Source organism: Uranotaenia lowii, chromosome 2, assembly GCF_029784155.1.
Source record: "Uranotaenia lowii strain MFRU-FL chromosome 2, ASM2978415v1, whole genome shotgun sequence".
NCBI classification, from domain to species: domain Eukaryota; kingdom Metazoa; phylum Arthropoda; class Insecta; order Diptera; family Culicidae; genus Uranotaenia; species Uranotaenia lowii.
In genome coordinates, this window is record NC_073692.1 from 370,938,938 (window position 1) to 370,956,145 (window position 17,208).

The window sequence follows — 17,208 nt, forward strand, 5'->3', positions numbered from 1 at the left end:
GAGCAGTACGGAAGCTGAATACGTCGCTTTGGCTGAATGTTGCCAAGAAATTGCCTGGCTATTGCGCTTGCTGGGTGATTTTGCTGTCAAGGTGGACTTACCGCTGAACGTGAAGGAGGACAATCAATCCTGCATCAAACAACTGATAGCCCCTGGTATTGGTCGTCGCTCCAAGCATATCGAAACCAAACATCATTTCGTCCGGGAAATGCAGCAAAATGGAACCATCAACACAACCTACTGCCCGACTGGAGAGATGATCGCAGATATGTTAACGAAGCCCCTACAAGCAACAAAACTGAAGCAATTCCGAGAAGCAGCCTCAGTACTTCCATCGAGGAGGAGTGTTGGAGATAACGGTGGAAAACTGAGCAATCGGGAAAATAATAAACAACTGAAATTACCATAGTTACCTGTAAATTTAGCTATTTAAGAAACGATCAGTTCAAGTAAAAGTTAGTCTTAATAAACCTGTTAACTGTACCAGTAGTCTTCTCTTGGTAGTTCGATCTATGGCCATAAACCTCCAATAGCTGGAACGTTGAACTGAGAATCCGCCAATGGAACCTTTGGCATTTTCCAGGCAGTTGTATCGATCGGGGATGTGGGAAGATGGGAGGTTGGCTTCTTCATGACGAGGAAATCGAGTGTGGTGGAGAAGTCGCTGTTCCTGGATACGATCTTGGCAGCTAACTTGTGCTTGATGCGCTTCACTGACTCTCCAATTCCGGCAACTGCGATGTCCACGGGGCTTTGACGGGTGGCAAGTTCGTTCGCCAGCTTCCTGGTTATGAAGTTGGACATCGCTGCAGAATCTAGCAGAGCTCTAGCAGGAATCTTTCGACCGTATCGGTCGACTACTAATAGCGAGACTGTCTCCAAGAGAACGGTTGAATCAGAATGCACGGAAAGATTTACTGTTGGGGGGCTAAGCAATTTACTGGGGCCTGGATTCGCTTGTACGGGATGTGGTTTCTCAGTAGAGAGTTGCTCTAGATGTGATATGTGGTGGTCGTGCAACATGGTGTGGTGTTTTGCTTGACAAATCCTGCACAGAAACTTGGATTTGCAGGATGTTGCCCGGTGGTTTGCGCGAAAGCAATTCCAGCAAAGACTGTGCTGTGTCACAAGCTCTCGCCGTTGGGAGCTTGACAGGTTCGAAAATGCTGGACATTGGTGAAGCGGATGTGTTCTCAAACAACAGTGGCATGGCGAAGTACAGTATTGAGTTTCGGACGTAGCTGTGTTCACGACAGATCGGATGGGAACTGGTTTCTTCGGGATTTGACCGGCCACCTTGGAAACGGTGGGCGCTGAGGAACGATGCTGGAGATCGCTGTCCACGGATTTCAACATCCGGACCTGGTGGATGAGAAACTCGATGAGCTCGTCGTACTTCACTTCTTCTTTCTGTCGAGTATCCTGCTCCCATGCGCGAATCGTTGCTGAGTCCAACTTGTTCGTTAAGATGAAGATAAGTGGAGTGTCCCAATGCTCGATCGGTTCCCCTAGTTTTCCCAGAGCCTTAACGTGTCGCTGGAAATCATCAACCAGTGTGTTGAGGTCTTGTGCGGACTCGTGCTGTATCGGTGGAAGGTTGTATAGGCCACGGAAAAGTTCCTTTCTGAGGAACCGCTTGTTGTCGTAACGCTTTTTAAGCGCGTCCCACGTCGACGAATAATTATCGGCCTGAATATCCACAGACTCGAATGGTTTTCTTGCCTCTCCTTCCAGCGACTGCAACAGATACTGCAGCTTGCTGACGATCGGTATGTCCTCGTTGCAGTGGATCATCGAGAGAAAATTGTCACGGAACGAGATCCAGCGCGATTCGTCTCCACTAAACTTCGGAAGATCGATTTTCGGCAGCCGATGATGAAAGCTGGAAGACATGCTATGAGAAGCCGATGCGTGGATGATCGTCGAACTCAACGGATGCTCCCTACTCTCCAGTTTAGACAGCAAAAAACCCTTCGCCCTGCAGAATCGATCCTCAAAATCAGCACGGAATTCCAGGTGTGTTTCAAACCGTTCTTCGCTATCGCCCATTTCGATATCGTTCTGCACGTTCAGGAACAACTCGTTGCACTTGTTGAGCGCCTCCAAACGTACCGCAACCTGGCAACAATCTCGTTCATAGGTGAAATCCGTTACAAACTTCTCCACCACATCTCGTTCGGCACACGCTCGTCGTCTCGTCAGAAGGTCCGCTGCTAACTTTTTCTCCGCCTTGCTAGCCATCACTCAACACCACTCAAATCACACTTGTTGACACCAAAAACGATCGTAAACACTACCAACGATTGACTTTCGGATGATTTTTCAAAATAAATATTTCCAATTTATTTTAATTGCGTATGAGTTGATATACTTTTGAACGGTACTGTAGTCAGCAACTTGTATTTATGCCACCCGATAATGTTAAAATCGCCACAAAATTAACAGCTTAACCAATCTGTTTTTTTTTTCAAAAATGCAATTTTTGAAGTGTTGCTATACTTTTACACGATACTGTAGTCTAGCAACTTTGCCTCCATGCGTCTCAGCAATGTTTCAGTGTCTCAGTGACCACTGGAAGTGAATTTTAAATTTGATCAAAACTTCCAATTTTCCAAGTGTCGATATAATTTTGAACGACACTGTAGAGTGCACCGCCCTAAATGCACTTGCACTTCCGCTTTGAACCGACTTTTGACCACAAAATGCAAATTCGTTAAAAAAGTTATCTGATTTTTCCTTGTTGCAAAACTTTTGCGCTGTACTGTGTTGCAAAATGTTTGTACTGCAATGTAATTCTGTCGTTTGTTTTGATTCCACAATAAATCATCAAATTCGCTTGTAGTTGCTGCTGCTGCTGCATACGATTGCAGCGTAAAATTTAAGTTGTTTTGTGGTGGCCAGGTGAATAATAGGCCAAAAAATCTAATCCGCGGTGAGTAAATCACAAAAGGCCTACCTTGAGTGTGGATTTTTACAAACCACAACTGCGATGGCGCTCTGAAGATGGCGAATGCTGATTCCTCTGCTGGTCCAGATGAGCTTCCTGTCCTCGAATCCGGTTCGAAGGACCAAATGTTCGGGCTCGGCCGATGGGGGGGTTCGGAATTCGGGGGTTTCTTCCGGTCTCTAAGGCGACGGCATCCACCAGCAACAGGAATCACGGTAAGTCTTCGGCACTTCAGCTGTTCACCCGCTGGGGGAAGAATTTTGTTTGCACTTGGGGGTAGGTTTGCAAGCAAGCACCACACAGTAGGCACGTTATAGTTACGATTTGTTTGCCACAATTGCTTAGGCCCGATTTCGGATAAACTTGTAAAAGTCGCTTGATTGGACTTAATTATGTTGGTTTATTGGGAACGAAGTGAAATTCCGTGCGTTTAGTTCAACTGTACTTTCTATTCTAACTTAAAAATGGCTAACCTAAACTATTGTCTGAGTCTCTCTCGGCGAAAGTTTTTTATGCTGCGAGAGAGTACATCTTATGCTAGGGTACATACACAAGTAATGGTGTTTGCGAACAAATTGATTAAAGTGTCAAGTGAACATAAAAAGGACACATTACAAACAGAAATCAATTAAAATTCCTGATCGCTTTAGTATCGATCACATCTCCTATGCTCTCAAGGCAAAAAAAGCTTAAATCTGTGGAAAAAAAAGCTTAAAAACGAGATTCACCAACACTTAGTTAAAAGATGTTGGGCCTGGCCCCGGCAACGATACAGGATTTGTCCATGTATCGTGTGACCAACATCTTTTAACTAATTTTTGGTGAATCTCGTTTTTAAGCTTTTTTTCCTCAGATTCAAGCTTTTTTTGCCTCGAGAGCATAGGAGATGAAAGCTCAAATCTGAAGAACAAAGCTTAAATCTGTCAAAAAAGGGGAAATCTGAGAGATGTGCTCCACACGGTTTGTATAAAATTGCCGGAATGTTCATAAGAAGCCATGGTGTCGGGCATGGTTGGCAAAACTCCTCAGATCGGCTTGTCCAGTGAAAGAGACTGTAATTTTTTTTTGTCTGCTCCCCCAATCGGTGCGGGGAGAGATAAATCGCACTGAAATGAAGAGTGAGATTGTCAACACATAAGAGTGAGCGAGAGCATTCATATCCGCTGATGAAGAGAATTCCCTTCTCCGGAAAAATCTGTTGCGCAATGTGCTGAGGGGAATTCGAGAGCTAACTCAGTTTATTCTTGGTACGTTCGCGAGAAAAGATGCTACTTTCCGAATCAAAGCTCCCAGCGGTGTCCTGATTTTCTAGAAGCCGTCCTGATCTTAATTGCAATTGATTTTGCAATAAAAACAGTTTAACCTCTTAAACCAATGGTAATCTTCGGTTCAGATGATATTTGAACGGTGTTTTTCGGTATAATCTAGAAGCCAGCTAACTTCATATCTCTTCTGCTGCATAAATTAAGGCGTATACTGCACCGCTATTTCGCCTTAATTTATGCAATCTAAGAAGAGCTGCATTTCATTTCCACCAATCTACTGGGGTCCTTCAAAATCCTGGTTTTTGTTCTTCGCGGTGTCCTAATTTTTTGATGAAACCACCTGTCACCTCTTCTTCGAACGCTACCTTTTGCAAAAAAAAATCAAAACAGCTAATAGCAGTAGGCATGGTAGCGGAGTAGAAATTGTTTACATTTTTTCTACGTTGTGTGGTGGGAGTCTAAATATTTTTTTCCTTCTTTACTCTGAGGTGTATGACTGAAACACAGGGCGCTCTTTGTTTAGAATTCTCTTTCTCCCACTCGGATGCAAATGCTCTCACACTTGCCGTCCGAGTCACTTACAGCTCGTGTAAACTCGGGTAACGAGTGGAGCACGATCAGCGAAAGAGGATTATACTCGGAAGCCGAACTGAAAACAGTGTTGGTTTCTCCCGGCTCTTTGTTGTTTGAGAAGAGCCGACCAACCCTGGTGTCGGGTATGCGGAGATTTCCATTGAAGATTTGCCGAATGAATAATCTAAAGGATGCAAGTTAACGCATGCTTTGGTGGAACTGCGATGAATCCGTGCACCCATGGTGGATTATCTACAAACAAATGTTTGTATATTTACATTCAGTGCGCCGAACTCAGTTTAAATCAGCTCTACAGTTCATGGCAACAGGAAAAAAGTGTATTTTGTAGACCTTTTCTTTCACACTATTTCTGGAGTGTTCTTTATGAGACTAAATTAATATCAGAAGCTTAGAAAACCAGTATTTTTTATAACTTTCCCTTTTGTTCTAGAAGTATTATTCAAACTTAATCCATTCAAACAAATTCCCTCCTGATATGGCCGTTATTTTGCACTACAAATTTTAACCAAGAATATCGAATAAATGAGTGTCATAGATTATTTGTACTTATCTCGTTTCGAACCACTAGCTTTGTGTCGGGGAAAATTCCGGATTCCAAAACCCGACCGGCGTTTCGTGCAACTGAACCAGCCGACATTCGCGACAATTCCGAGGCATTTTGCCGCGTATCTGCTCCACCGATAGGCCTCGGCTAGCCAGCACCCGAAAATGTTTACTGCACTCGATACAGCGACGTTCCTCCGGGGGAACAGTTTTTGATTTAGTTACGGGAGGAGAATCGTTCTCGAAAGGAAACTCTAACTTGATTTCTTGGTGTCCCGATTGGCAGGAATACAACTCTTCGTTTCGTTGCTTACGGATCGCTTCCATGAAAAGATCGTTTCTGGTGGCTTGCGTTTCTTCTATCGTGATTATTTCTTCCTCGGACGATGGCCTTACGAATAGAACGCTGCTACCGTCAAAGCTGGGGTCATCCTGCTGTTGGGTTTCTTTGGCCAGGATGAGAGCTTTCTTAGCCAATGGAGCAGGTTTCTTCTGAGTGAGTGGTTCTCTTTTGATTGCTGGTCCAGATCGGGCGACAGTTTTTTCCGCTTCCGAACAGTAGGTTTGATCGATGTCGAATTCGTCCTCATTTTGTGGTTCGATTTTGGAACCTGATGGATGATTTTTCGATTTTTCCAACAAAGAGGATTGCTCTTTTTTGATGGCACTCTTGAGAAAACGGGATGCACTGGTCGATGTAGGGCTGGGAACGACGAACTCCTCAAAGTAAGTTTCGTCATCGTCATCATTTGACATCGATTTGTTCAAATTGTCCGGAAAGCGAAGTTTGGTTTGCCTGAGCCTGCGAATGAGTGATTTTAAATTATCAAAAATAAATTATTGCAAACTTTGGCTGTTTAACCTTGTCCGATTCAGTAAGGAATTCGGTTCCTTTGAGCTACTGGTCGGAGTCCTACGTAGAGTGGAATCAATCCTTCCCGGTGTACCGGATGCTTTCTTAACGGTCCACTTTCCGACCGGTGGAACAGCATTCTCCTGCTGCTCCACAGCAGGATTCATAAATTTAACTGGTTTTGGCGTTGCCATTCCTTTAGGTCTAACCGGGAGCGATTTAAGCTGCTGATTTGTCTCCGGAGACATTTTGAAGCTGCTAGAGAAACGGCTCAACGAAAGGTTGCTCTTTTTCCGGTACTTCTGCCGTTCGAAATCTGCCGCCGATTTATCGTCCTCGGTAGAAGTTTCCTGCTTGAGCCAGCTATTTTTGTTCTTCCTTGGAGGCGTTTTAGAAGCTGTCACGTTGGCCACGTTTTCCGGCCGTCTCGGGGATAGAGGAAGGCGTGAGGGACTTTGGGTGAGAGCGAAAAAAGATTCTTCCGCTGAATCGGACTGCTGGTTTATGTTCTTCTCGAGTACCGAACTGGACAGATCGGTATCGGATTTGTTGCTCCGGGTTGCTGTATCGATCGAATCATCCAGGACAGATGGACGCACCATGGTTGATGGTGAATCGAACGAGTGAGCCTTCCGACGTTTGGGGGTTGGTGGAGACTCCTGGATGGCCAATTGCTTGAAGATATCGTCGTACTGTTCGTTTATGTCTGTAACCATGCATTGCATAGCTGGAAAAGATTGTATTTTCCATATTCAAATCTCAACATGATAATATTAAAAAGTTTCATAACTTACCAAGAGCCGTCTCCAGAAGAGTTCCAAACATCTTCAAAAAGTTCTCGTGTACCTTACGATGCTGGGTATATTTTTCAATCAGAAGTCCTTGGTTAACCATGATCAAGTTTATCACATTTCCTACTACAAAAACAACGGAATATTATAGTAAATCTATGAAAAATAACGATTTAAAACTGTTGAGAAGATAATTTTGGAGCTAGCGATAACCGCGCAATGTTTTTGACACGATCATCCCTGTTTTCAAAAATTCTTATAAGAATTCTAAATACACCTTACTGCAAAGTTACCCGTTGTCAGCTGATAATTTGTTATGGGTTTTTATAACATAGAAATGGTTAAAATTTGAATCAAATTCTATTCACTAGTCAAATTAAAAAAAAAACTTTTTCTTGCAGAATCAATGTAAGCTTTTTTGCCTTAAAAAGTCAATTCAGTTCAGCTTATTGTTCTGAATACAGTATTATGTCGTATTTTTTTTTGATTCCGGATTTGGCTCTGGAACCGTCCGAATAAAAAAACGACTTTCGGGTTTCGAGTTATTCCATACGTAGGTGTGCGTGAGAACGAGCGCAATGTTTACATGCAGCTGTCATTTTGTTCTCCCTTCTGGATTTCTTCACTCGGTTCTTCACATCCAGATTGCCTTTTTTCGTGTCCGGATTGCACTGGACAGGAGATAGAACGAAAGTTCTAATATGTTTGTAAACATTCATAATCAAATTTACCCACTCTGTGGTTTTGTTAATTTTGTAAACCTTCAAATGAATCACAACCTTTTATCGTGCAGCAGCATGTTTGCGGGAGCGTCGCGACGCCTTTCGTTGTTTTGTAAACAAATTCGTCAGCAGAAACAAAATCGTTCACAAGCGTTCAGTTTTTTTTCAAAAATATGTCCCTTTTTCCAGCTTATTCCCCGGCTGGGTCTTCGGGTAAGTTACCAATGGAATTAATAGATTTAGCAGCACTTGAATACGCCCTTTTTATCGGCTCAATCCAGCTTCCGTTGTCAAACCGGACGATCTATCATGGCTCACGAACCAAAGTTTCATCCCATTTCCGGTTGGTGGTGCCGTACCGGAAGGACAGGAGGGTGTCAGCGAATTGTCGGATTCCAGTGACAGTGTGGATCGGCATATAAAGCACAAGAAAACTAAGAAAAAGAAAAAGAAGCATCATAAACGAAAACGATCGAGGTCTGCTTCCGGTGATGAAAAAGAAAAGGAAGTTCCGGAACAAGTTGCGGTTTCCGAGCAGGAGTTTTATACGGATGTGCAACCGATGCGGATTTATCTGACGGTGGATACCTTGCACAAACCAGCATGTCCCCGGTATCGGTTGGGGCCGTACCGTTTCCGGTTGACTGAACAGACCTGGTGGAAACAGAATCGACCAGTAAGATACTTTAGATACTTCAGGAAATCGAAGGATTTTGTCAAAACGTCTGAGAAAGTTAAGGAAGAGGAAATGGAACTGGAGAAATCCGCGAAGAAATCTAACTCTGTAGAGTCGTGGGTGGCTTATCTGAGGTTTAAGGCCGATCATCCGGTGCATTTGGACAGTTATCAGAATCATAAAGCAGAGTTGGATGTAATTGAACGGGCTATGCGATACCATCCCGATGAAGAACAATTGCTAGGGATGTATCTGGAATGGATCGTCAAGGTACACCCTATGGATCACGTGTTGGAGTTGATTCAAAAGATGATCAACAAGGACAACGCCAATATTCTGCTTTGGAACGCATTGATCAATAACAAACAATGCTCCATGGCTCAGTGTATAGTTCCGGATGTGTTGAAGATGTATGAGAAGAGTACCCGAGCATTGTTTCGGGCTAGACGAAGCGATGAAGTCATGCTGAGGCTCTTTAAGAAATGTGCAATCTTTTGTCGACAGGCTGGCCTCTGGGAGCAACTATTCGCCCTGATAGAACTGGCGCTTAGCATAAATATAAGCGACAATTTTGCCAATGGTCAGGCGCTGTTCGGTTCCCCCGAACATTTCAATCAATTGATCGAGTACGAAGAATTGATACTGAAATCGGGATTGCCTATGAACGAAATTTGGTTGAGGATAGAAAAGCTACGAAGCGCCTATCATTTTCTGCCATTCAAAGGGGCAAACATGTGCAGTGATCCACAAAGAATGATTTTACAGGAGGATATCACCGGTTTTGTGTATCCATTAATCAACAAGGAATATACTTTCGACCTGGTAATCCTTGTGCTGAAAATCATGAAATATCCCTTCGAGTGTACAGCTTTTGAAACAACTTCCTTGTTTAAGCCTGAACCATTCGAGGAAGATTATTCGGAACAACTTTTACCGATATTTCTAGATTTGAATAGGAATCGGAAACTTGATATCTACATCGTGAACTTGATCAAGGAACTCAATACTTCACCATCGTTTATCAACACAAATCTAGCGTTCGAATCATATCTGGAATTGATTCGAGAATTCATCGTGTGTGCTGCTCGGCATTTTTCCAACGAAAAGCATGTGATACTTTCTTTGTTGTACCTTAAACTGGAACGCATCCTCGTGGTATTCGATAAAACTCTGGAGCCACTTTCGGATCAACGGAAAAAAGCTTCTCGTAGTCGTACAAAAAATCTGTTGAAAAACTGTAAATATCCAAACGATATCAACTTTTACGTGGAATATGCTCTAATTGAGTATGAAATGGAAGGACTGGGGCCGAGTTGTTTGAAAATTTTCAACGTGTCTGTCCAGGTTTTCTGTTCTTCGTCCGATCTCAGTCAGGACAATGATTTGTTCACACTGATTCTCAAGTTTGTTGAGATACTTCTGTCCAATGATCGCAAAGCCCAAGCCGTTTTCATCCTAACAAAGCTCATTATGAATCCTCGAGAGCTTCATTTCAACGACCCTGAACCCATAAAAGATCCTACCAAGCTGATAGCACTTCAAAAGTTTAATGAGCGTCTGAATCAGCAACTTGAGAAGGATAATGGTGAGGAACCGCTGCTTCTGGAACATTATTTCACCACGCATCCTCTATTGAACAGTCTCAGAGCCTATCTGTATTATCTGGCGCTGATAAAATCCAAAACGGAAACCACTAAAAAAATCGAAAGCTTTTTGTTCGTGTTCGATGACCTCACCAATCACAAACACGTCTTCTTTCGGGAGCAAATCTACGACATTCGGCTGCGCATCCAGGAATTCCGCATGGACGATTTCACCAACAGTTGTCTTCTGGAAACCATCGACCGTGTTTTGCACGAATATCCCAGCAATCTAACGGCGATCCGCATGTGTGCCTTCTCCAACACGCTCACTTGGTTCCAAATTCGAACGATCCTGAACAAAAATCTCACCATTAAATCGGTCCTTCTCCTAACGGCATCTGCTCGCATTCGGAACCTTCTTCTGCAAGTCCAGGACCAATCTGAAAACGACGAAACCTACAAACGACGCATTCTAAGCCTTCTCAAGCAGGCCGTTCTCCCTACAACCGACAACACACCGCCAATCCGTCAGAATGCCATCCTGTGGCGTCTATACCTCAGGGAGCTATTCGATCAACCTACCTCGGTGGTGGCAGCTACAACCGGTGGCAGTGGTAACGTGCTGGAACAGTGTCGCAAAACCCTTTACACGGCCTTGGAAGCGTGTCCCTGGAACAAGGCGCTCTACCTGGATGGGGCCTTCTTCGCGCCCCAGGAGCTGTCGCAGCTGCTGGACTTGCTGCTCGAAAAACAGCTGCGGATACATGCCATCCCGGAGGAGCTGGAGATCCTTAGAGGTGAATAAGTGGGTTTGGTGGGGGGTTAACAGGAAAATAAAAGTAGTTATTCAATATTTGAAATATTCTTCCCGAGTATAAGAGGGGGTGAGGTGAGGGCACTTGATCCCTGAGGCGACTTTATTCTTCAGCCATATATCGTTTTTCGCAAAGATCTAAAAAAAAGGTGCCAAATGGATCAATATATCTACCTACTTTTATTAAATTGAAATAATCTAGAAATATTTTGTTGATTTATTCACCTTTTAAGTTGAATTAAATATGAGGCTTAATTTTTTTTTCATCATGTTCAAATTGCATTTGTACTGGCTCGTACTAGATTTCTAAAATGTTCCCTGCTAGGGCAATGTTTCCTTAATTTCAAAAATACATAATTTTCTTCTTAATGGCTCGTGACCATTACTGAGTATCATTACGAGTATGTTATTAATTTTTATTTTCTGTGGTAGATATCTCAATTAATTGGTAAAGCAAAACAAATGAAAAATATTGAATTTAAAAAATCCTTAAATGCGCAAAATTACTGCCGTTAGCTGTAAAAATTATTAACTTTTTCTTATGAACAGTTCTAGTTACTATCTCCATGGGTCTTCTTTGTTTTGTAAGGTGTTACAATAAAAAAATAGACCTAAAAACTATTAATGTACTTTTTACCTATAGATTTTGTCTGTTTTCGGACATTCAAATTCACTTGCATAAAGGATCAGGTCTCCTTCAACTTTAAAAAAAAATCATTAATTTTATTGCCCCACGAAAATGCTGTAAATTTCTCTTTTCAAAAAAAGAGCAATGAATTAATGTTATCAAGTCACACCACACACCACTTTCCTTTATCCTACATATTTGGCTTCGAAATATCCTCAAAAAGGACCGATTATTTTTGTGAAAAGTTAATATCGCCTTTGGGTGAGCATCACATCGTGTTCTAAGCTTATGATAATCTGCTTATTCGAAAGCGCCTTAGGGTATGCCCAATAATAAATGCCAGTCGAACACTTGCATTCGGTAAGTCGGTAAGGTTGGAGTCCGCGCTAACGCTGAAAGGCTGTGCTTACGAGCACGCCCATTAGCACAAACGATTGATCTGGCAGAAATATTGGAAAATTTACAATATTTTTGGACAACTCGTTAACCTTTGGCTAATAAATGTTCGTGTTATGCTTAAACATGTGCTAAATTAATAACACTTGAATATAAACCTGTAAACAAAAAATCTGCACCCCTCTCAATGCATATTTGGAGTAAAAAGAAAATCTATTAAAGCGTAGTTTTTCAATCTTCAAAAAAAAAGGCTCCGTAAAATATTTCGAAAACTCTAAAGATGGTTTTTTAAAAAGGCTACTCTCAACCTGGATTCATTCTAGTTTAAGATTGTGTGCGCATTAAGCAAACATTAAATTGAAGAGAGTTAGAAACCAGAAGAGAGTTTATACCAAGTGACGATCCTCACCTAGAGTGACTACGGGAATCGAGCGACTTATGTGACCCAACTTTCGTCACATCACGCGCTCCGCAGATTAAGGCCCATTGTCTACATATCTATACATGTTTTTACATTACCGTAAGAGCTTTCAATTTAGCGGACAACGTGAAATGGTTTGGACTCTCCATTAATATTGTTCGAGATTTCATACCTAATTTTTCAGCTACATTTACACAGTTCTGCCGAAGAAATTTAAGAGCTCTGGACCTTGTGGTAAAGAACTATCTTAATCCAGTTTGAGGCGTTATTTTGTCAACTCCCCGCAGATTTTTTTTTTTCCTGCAACAGATTGAATACTTGTATGGATTGTAGTGAATTTGCTCGTAAGAAAGTGGCTCCAGAGAGTGACTTAAAAAACGCAGAGAAGATTTTTTTACTGCTTAGGTCAAAGGTGAATTTCTTCACAAATTAGTAACAACACCCCAGGCTGTTCCATATTAAACCACTAATTACAAATTTATTTCTCAGTGCATCTGAGCTTACATATGTAGGTTGTACAAAATTTTTCAAGTGTTCTTCATAACCGCATTCAGTAGTGTCGTTCGGTGATGGGTGACTGTTTTATTTGTTTTTTTTTTTCTGTCTGTGAATCCTTTCGAGGGGTTAGGAACCGTGTCGAAGCTTGTTTGTGTATTTTTGTATGTTTCCATCCCTGAAAGTTAATAAAACACCGCCAATGCCTATCATTCGTTAGGTGGCTCATTTGTTTGTTGAATTAGTTGAAATTTTACACTGTGATAAATATTACACATTTGAACTATCTTCAAAGGGTGAAACATCATATGCAATTCTCAACACTCTTATTACTAACGAGAGACACAATTTCTCTCCGACGGTTTCTCTTCATTTCGTTTGTTTTCTCTCGCCTCCTTTGGAAATAGACTTGTAGTTCTAGGGTCAACTTACACTCTAGAAGATGGATGAATTCAGATTGGATCATACTGTACAAAGTTCATAGTTAATAAGTTTATGAAAAATTGAGTTTTTGTTTTCGATTAGTAGGAGAAGGGGTTAGAAAGAGTTTCCTATAAATGCAACTTAAGTTTGATGTCTAAACTGGGAAAGGTTCATCTACGTATGGGCCTGATCTAGGGTCGGGATTTTAACTCAGCCACCGATAGCACATTCACACACAGAGCCGGCAGGAGTCACCCTTTTCCAGTTGCAGTTAGATGTCGTCGTAGTCCTCGTCCATGCCGGGGATGGTCGAAGATTGAACACTGGAAAAGAGCGGTGCCGTCGAACTGTTGCTGCTGCTGCCGGCGGCAGGGACTGAGCTAGACTGAAACACGTACGGATTCCGACTGGAAGCCGACGATCCTGATGAAGGAGCAGGAGACGAAGAAGCAATACTCATGGTCGACAACGGTGTCGAAGGAGTCGAACAACTGCCGCCACCGGGCGTCGAAGGCACTTCCTGCTTCTGCATGTAGTTGATCCCTGGGCCACCAACTGCGAGTCCACCCGGGGCAAAATTGGTTATGTTACTCAGGTCTATCTTAATCGTTGGTTGCTGCTGCTGTTGTGGCTGATGGTTTCGGGTCTGGTTTATTGTTCGGTGGTGAGTAGGTTGATGTTGCTTGGAGTGCTGCTGGCTCGAAGCCGTTGCGTTCATCGTCGTCGTCGTCGTCATCGACGGTAGCTGCAAGTTGGAATAGTCCAATTTGATGAGCGGTTGCTGATGCTGTTGGATTGAGGCGACCGTTGGCGTTGTGAGGGCTGTCTGAGAACCGTAGCATATCTGCAATAGGGAGAGAAAACATTCATACGTTTTATTTGAAAAATATTGACCAAGCGGAACGCAAGCTGTTACAGGTGAGTCTAAGCTCCTACTTTTACAACTGTGTACACCCTATTAAAACTATTTTAAAGAAAGAAAAAAATAACTTAGCTGAACATTGTGATTAAGGATGGACGACACAAGTGACACAATACTTAAAAGTGAAGGCTGAAAATATAATAAACTCAAGGTCTCTGACCCACTTTTCCCTCAATTCAGCCGAAGAGCTAGGGCATCAGTTCAGAAACAAAGTCCACTCAGTAAGGGTTGGGGGATATACATTCATGTACGGACGAGCAAGAGTCTACAGTTCAAGTACTCTGGGATAACGGTACTGCCGTTCATAGTGTGTCGCTTTATCTCGGTTCAAATGGATTCTTCTTCAGTCATTCCACTGGGGCTTAGTCTTCGAAATTTCACATCGTTGTCCTGACTCCATGGAAATTTTCAGAAAGGGAATGTAAGTTCCAATAAGTACTGAAGAGCGATTGAATTTTTCCGGGATTTCCAGCCCAATGGGTTTATTCATCCTAAAAGAGCGATTGAAGCTAATCCGAGATAACATTTCTAGTCTGAAGGGATGGCTGGAATCAGCACTATGAGGTGAAATTTGGTAACATCACGTGAATGTGACACATGACAATTTCTATAGGGGTTCAGTCTAGCTGCTGCTTAAGCTGTGCAAATGTCTCGTTTGGTCCTTGTTCCGCATTTTGATCACGTACAACTTCCGAAAATGATCAAAACACGCGTCTTCAACTATCCTTGATTGTTTTGCGATAGGTATACCCACTATAAATGGGTTAGGAAGTTTGTGCTTTTAACAATAGATAGTAGAAGCGGATTTACAGGTTCAGACCCGCCAAACCTTCGAGTATTATCCGATCCGGAGGGCCTCTGGGAAACGAACTAACCACACACATTCAAAATGGGGGTCGTTGGCCTGTTAGGAGACAATCAACTTCAGAAAAAAACGCGACCGACCTTGCTAAAGTCTGCGGTGGCACTGATTTCCCACAGAGCCATTATGAATAAAAATTATGAAAAAGGTTAAGATTGTCCGCGAAAACTAGTGGAAATCTATCAGGAAACGTGTGACCATTTTTTTTATATTGTAACATGCACTGCTTCCAACGCACATAAGCTTTTCTAACAAATATGCCCTACAGAACTTACGATTTTAAACATTATCGATGTAATGGAAGCTTCCATAAGGCATGAAAGAGTTCATTCAAATAAAGATAAAGTATGACATACCTTGAAGTTACTGCTATTCACGGATCCCGACTGAGCTCGCCCACCAGCGGCAGCTCCCAGGACCGCTTCCACTGGGTTCGGTACAATATCAATCTTGATTGGTACCGCATTGGCGGCCGGAGCCGAATGCAGCCGGGCCAGTTTCGGTGGTGGCTCCCGGTTGCTCCCGGATCCACTGCCAGCCGACTCTTCCAGCGAGATTTCTTTGTAAAAGTTTAAACTGTTAGCGTGATTCAGCGTTCGCTTTAGCTGATTCTGAGCGTGCAGATTGCCACCGCTGGCTCCGGTCCCTTGCTGCGTCTGTACCACGCTAATCTGAGGAGCATAGTTGCTACCGCTTGGAGTGTACGATTCGGATCGCTGAAGTTGTGTTGCGACCGAAGCTGCCAACGATTCTCTGGCGATCAGAGAGATTGTTGATCCTCCAGCACCACCACCATTCGAAGACGATGATGTGGAAGTGGACGCAGGTGAGGCACCGGCCTCGTTACCGTAGCCGGTTTCCGATCCGGACAGCGGTTCTTCGTTGGCCCCGATGTCCGGTATATTTTTGACAAGATCCCGCAGAAAGTCGAACCGACTCTCGGAGAAAATGCACTGTTTCATGTGTGACGGGGACAGTGTTTTTGCGTTCCGAGCGTTGGTGATGCGGAGCGTTTTGGTAAGCAACGATTCGACAAACAACTCCAGGGTTCGAGGTATTGGTTGCGAGTTAAGGAAAACTTTAGGAACATCTCATAAAGCTGGAATAAAAAAAATGGTTGAATCATCAATAAAAAAGAGCTAGGGTAGCACTGGATAAGACTCCATCCAAGAGAATTCAACAATATTTTTGAAAAGGATATAGATTATGACCGGCACGGCTTGGGCCACCTTCCCGACTTCCTCGTCCGTCTGCATAATTTTTTTTATCCGTCCCTAGAATAAACAATCAAACATGAATCGATCCATTTGATATTGATAAAATAAAAAGAAGCAGCAGCTGCACTACGATGTTCCCGCCCACGGAAATGTGATTTCATTACAAGCGCTTTTTCGACGGATGAAACCATTTTTCGGCAGCCGGAACAAGTAAAATATCACTGGCAGCTACCGATGTCGTTGTTTAGATCCGGAAAACCGTCCACTTACCGCCGGAAATCGGGCATTATACTTTTTCTTCTTGGAAGGCATAGTCGCCTAATTTGATCAAAACAGAGTGTTCACTTTTATCGCTGCTTCCAACCACTGCTTTCAAGGCAGCACAACCCAACGGCAAACGTTTGTCCCGATGCCGTTCGATCGTGGACCGGGGATTTTCCACCGAGGCACAACTTGGCAACAGTAGTCTTCACAAATTCACACGTCCTGTTTTTCCTGATCGAGGCCCGAACTGCACCATAATCAATCAATCGAAATCAATCGTCAACACCGCATCGGATTTGGCGAGCAGGATTCTTCTTTTTGACGTTCTTTTTTCGTTCCCTTTTTGGCGTTTTTCGTGTTGGAGCCAGCGCTGCCAGATTAAGCGCAAAGTCTTTCTCGTGAAAAGTCAACTGTGAACATTTTACAAATTTAATGTTCCGAATACGTTAAATAACATGAAAAATCATTAGACTACACTCTTTCAATAGTGACTGCATAATCAATTCTTTAACTTTATTTGAAGGAATGTTGTTTCAAAGATTATTTTTGAAAATTTGTATCAGTTGTAAAATTGGAATATTTTGCCGAGAATAAACATAAACAATCAAGAGCTGAATTTGAATAAAAATTTATCCAGCATTGTAGAAATTAAAAATTCTCATCGACCCCCCTCGATAATTTCATTTTACCAAGTTATTTACCGAATTTTTACATTTTTGTTCGGTGAAAATCACTGCTTGTTTGGTAAAAATATTCAGTTGTATCTAATCTGCAAAATGATCGAACATTAAA

The 17,208-nt window shown here is 42.6% G+C and overlaps 4 protein-coding genes across 4 annotated transcripts; 1 reads left to right on the forward strand and 3 right to left on the reverse strand.

The window, feature by feature from the left end:
* Window positions 1–510: 510 nt before the first annotated feature.
* On the reverse strand, window positions 511–2,241 carry LOC129743179 (uncharacterized). The gene has a single exon (XM_055735151.1). The coding sequence runs from the start codon at window positions 2,239–2,241 to the stop codon at window positions 511–513; it is 1,731 nt and encodes a 576-aa protein (XP_055591126.1).
* A 2,892-nt stretch (window positions 2,242–5,133) lies between these two features.
* On the reverse strand, window positions 5,134–7,252 carry LOC129746628 (uncharacterized). Its single transcript, XM_055740411.1, has 3 exons — window positions 6,997–7,252; window positions 6,212–6,929; window positions 5,134–6,151 (listed from the first exon to the last, which is right to left on the reverse strand). The coding sequence occupies exons 1-3, from the start codon at window positions 7,094–7,096 to the stop codon at window positions 5,371–5,373; spliced, it is 1,599 nt and encodes a 532-aa protein (XP_055596386.1). The 5' UTR covers window positions 7,097–7,252; the 3' UTR covers window positions 5,134–5,370.
* Window positions 7,253–7,790: 538 nt separating this feature from the next.
* On the forward strand, window positions 7,791–10,834 carry LOC129744796 (nuclear exosome regulator NRDE2). Its single transcript, XM_055737501.1, has 2 exons — window positions 7,791–7,928; window positions 7,997–10,834. Exons 1-2 carry the CDS (start codon window positions 7,889–7,891, stop codon window positions 10,777–10,779), a joined length of 2,823 nt encoding a protein of 940 aa, XP_055593476.1. The 5' UTR covers window positions 7,791–7,888; the 3' UTR covers window positions 10,780–10,834.
* A 1,826-nt stretch (window positions 10,835–12,660) lies between these two features.
* LOC129744969 (nuclear pore complex protein DDB_G0274915) lies at window positions 12,661–16,749 on the reverse strand. Its single transcript, XM_055737793.1, has 4 exons — window positions 16,423–16,749; window positions 16,137–16,209; window positions 15,292–15,989; window positions 12,661–13,995 (listed from the first exon to the last, which is right to left on the reverse strand). The coding sequence occupies exons 1-4, from the start codon at window positions 16,462–16,464 to the stop codon at window positions 13,423–13,425; spliced, it is 1,386 nt and encodes a 461-aa protein (XP_055593768.1). The 5' UTR covers window positions 16,465–16,749; the 3' UTR covers window positions 12,661–13,422.
* Between the last annotated feature and the right edge of the window lie 459 nt (window positions 16,750–17,208).

What these genes read in the sequence shown, in the direction of transcription:
- LOC129743179 (XM_055735151.1), bottom strand. Translation starts at nt 2,241, where the DNA reads ATGGCTAGCAAGGCGGAGAAAAAGTTAGCAGCGGACCTTCTGACGAGA.
- LOC129746628 (XM_055740411.1), bottom strand. Translation starts at nt 7,096, where the DNA reads ATGGTTAACCAAGGACTTCTGATTGAAAAATATACCCAGCATCGTAAG. An exon ending in TCTTCTGGAGACGGCTCTTG is followed by an intron (nt 6,930 to 6,996) that starts GTAAGTTATGAA and finishes AATCTTTTCCAG; the next exon opens with CTATGCAATGCATGGTTACA. An exon ending in TCCTTACTGAATCGGACAAG is followed by an intron (nt 6,152 to 6,211) that starts GTTAAACAGCCA and finishes ACTCATTCGCAG; the next exon opens with GCTCAGGCAAACCAAACTTC.
- LOC129744796 (XM_055737501.1), top strand. Translation starts at nt 7,889, where the DNA reads ATGTCCCTTTTTCCAGCTTATTCCCCGGCTGGGTCTTCGG. An exon ending in TTCCCCGGCTGGGTCTTCGG is followed by an intron (nt 7,929 to 7,996) that starts GTAAGTTACCAA and finishes GGCTCAATCCAG; the next exon opens with CTTCCGTTGTCAAACCGGAC.
- LOC129744969 (XM_055737793.1), bottom strand. Translation starts at nt 16,464, where the DNA reads ATGCCTTCCAAGAAGAAAAAGTATAATGCCCGATTTCCGGCG. An exon ending in ATAATGCCCGATTTCCGGCG is followed by an intron (nt 16,210 to 16,422) that starts GTAAGTGGACGG and finishes TGTTTATTCTAG; the next exon opens with GGACGGATAAAAAAAATTAT. An exon ending in AGCCGTGCCGGTCATAATCT is followed by an intron (nt 15,990 to 16,136) that starts ATATCCTTTTCA and finishes CGCAACCAATAC; the next exon opens with CTCGAACCCTGGAGTTGTTT.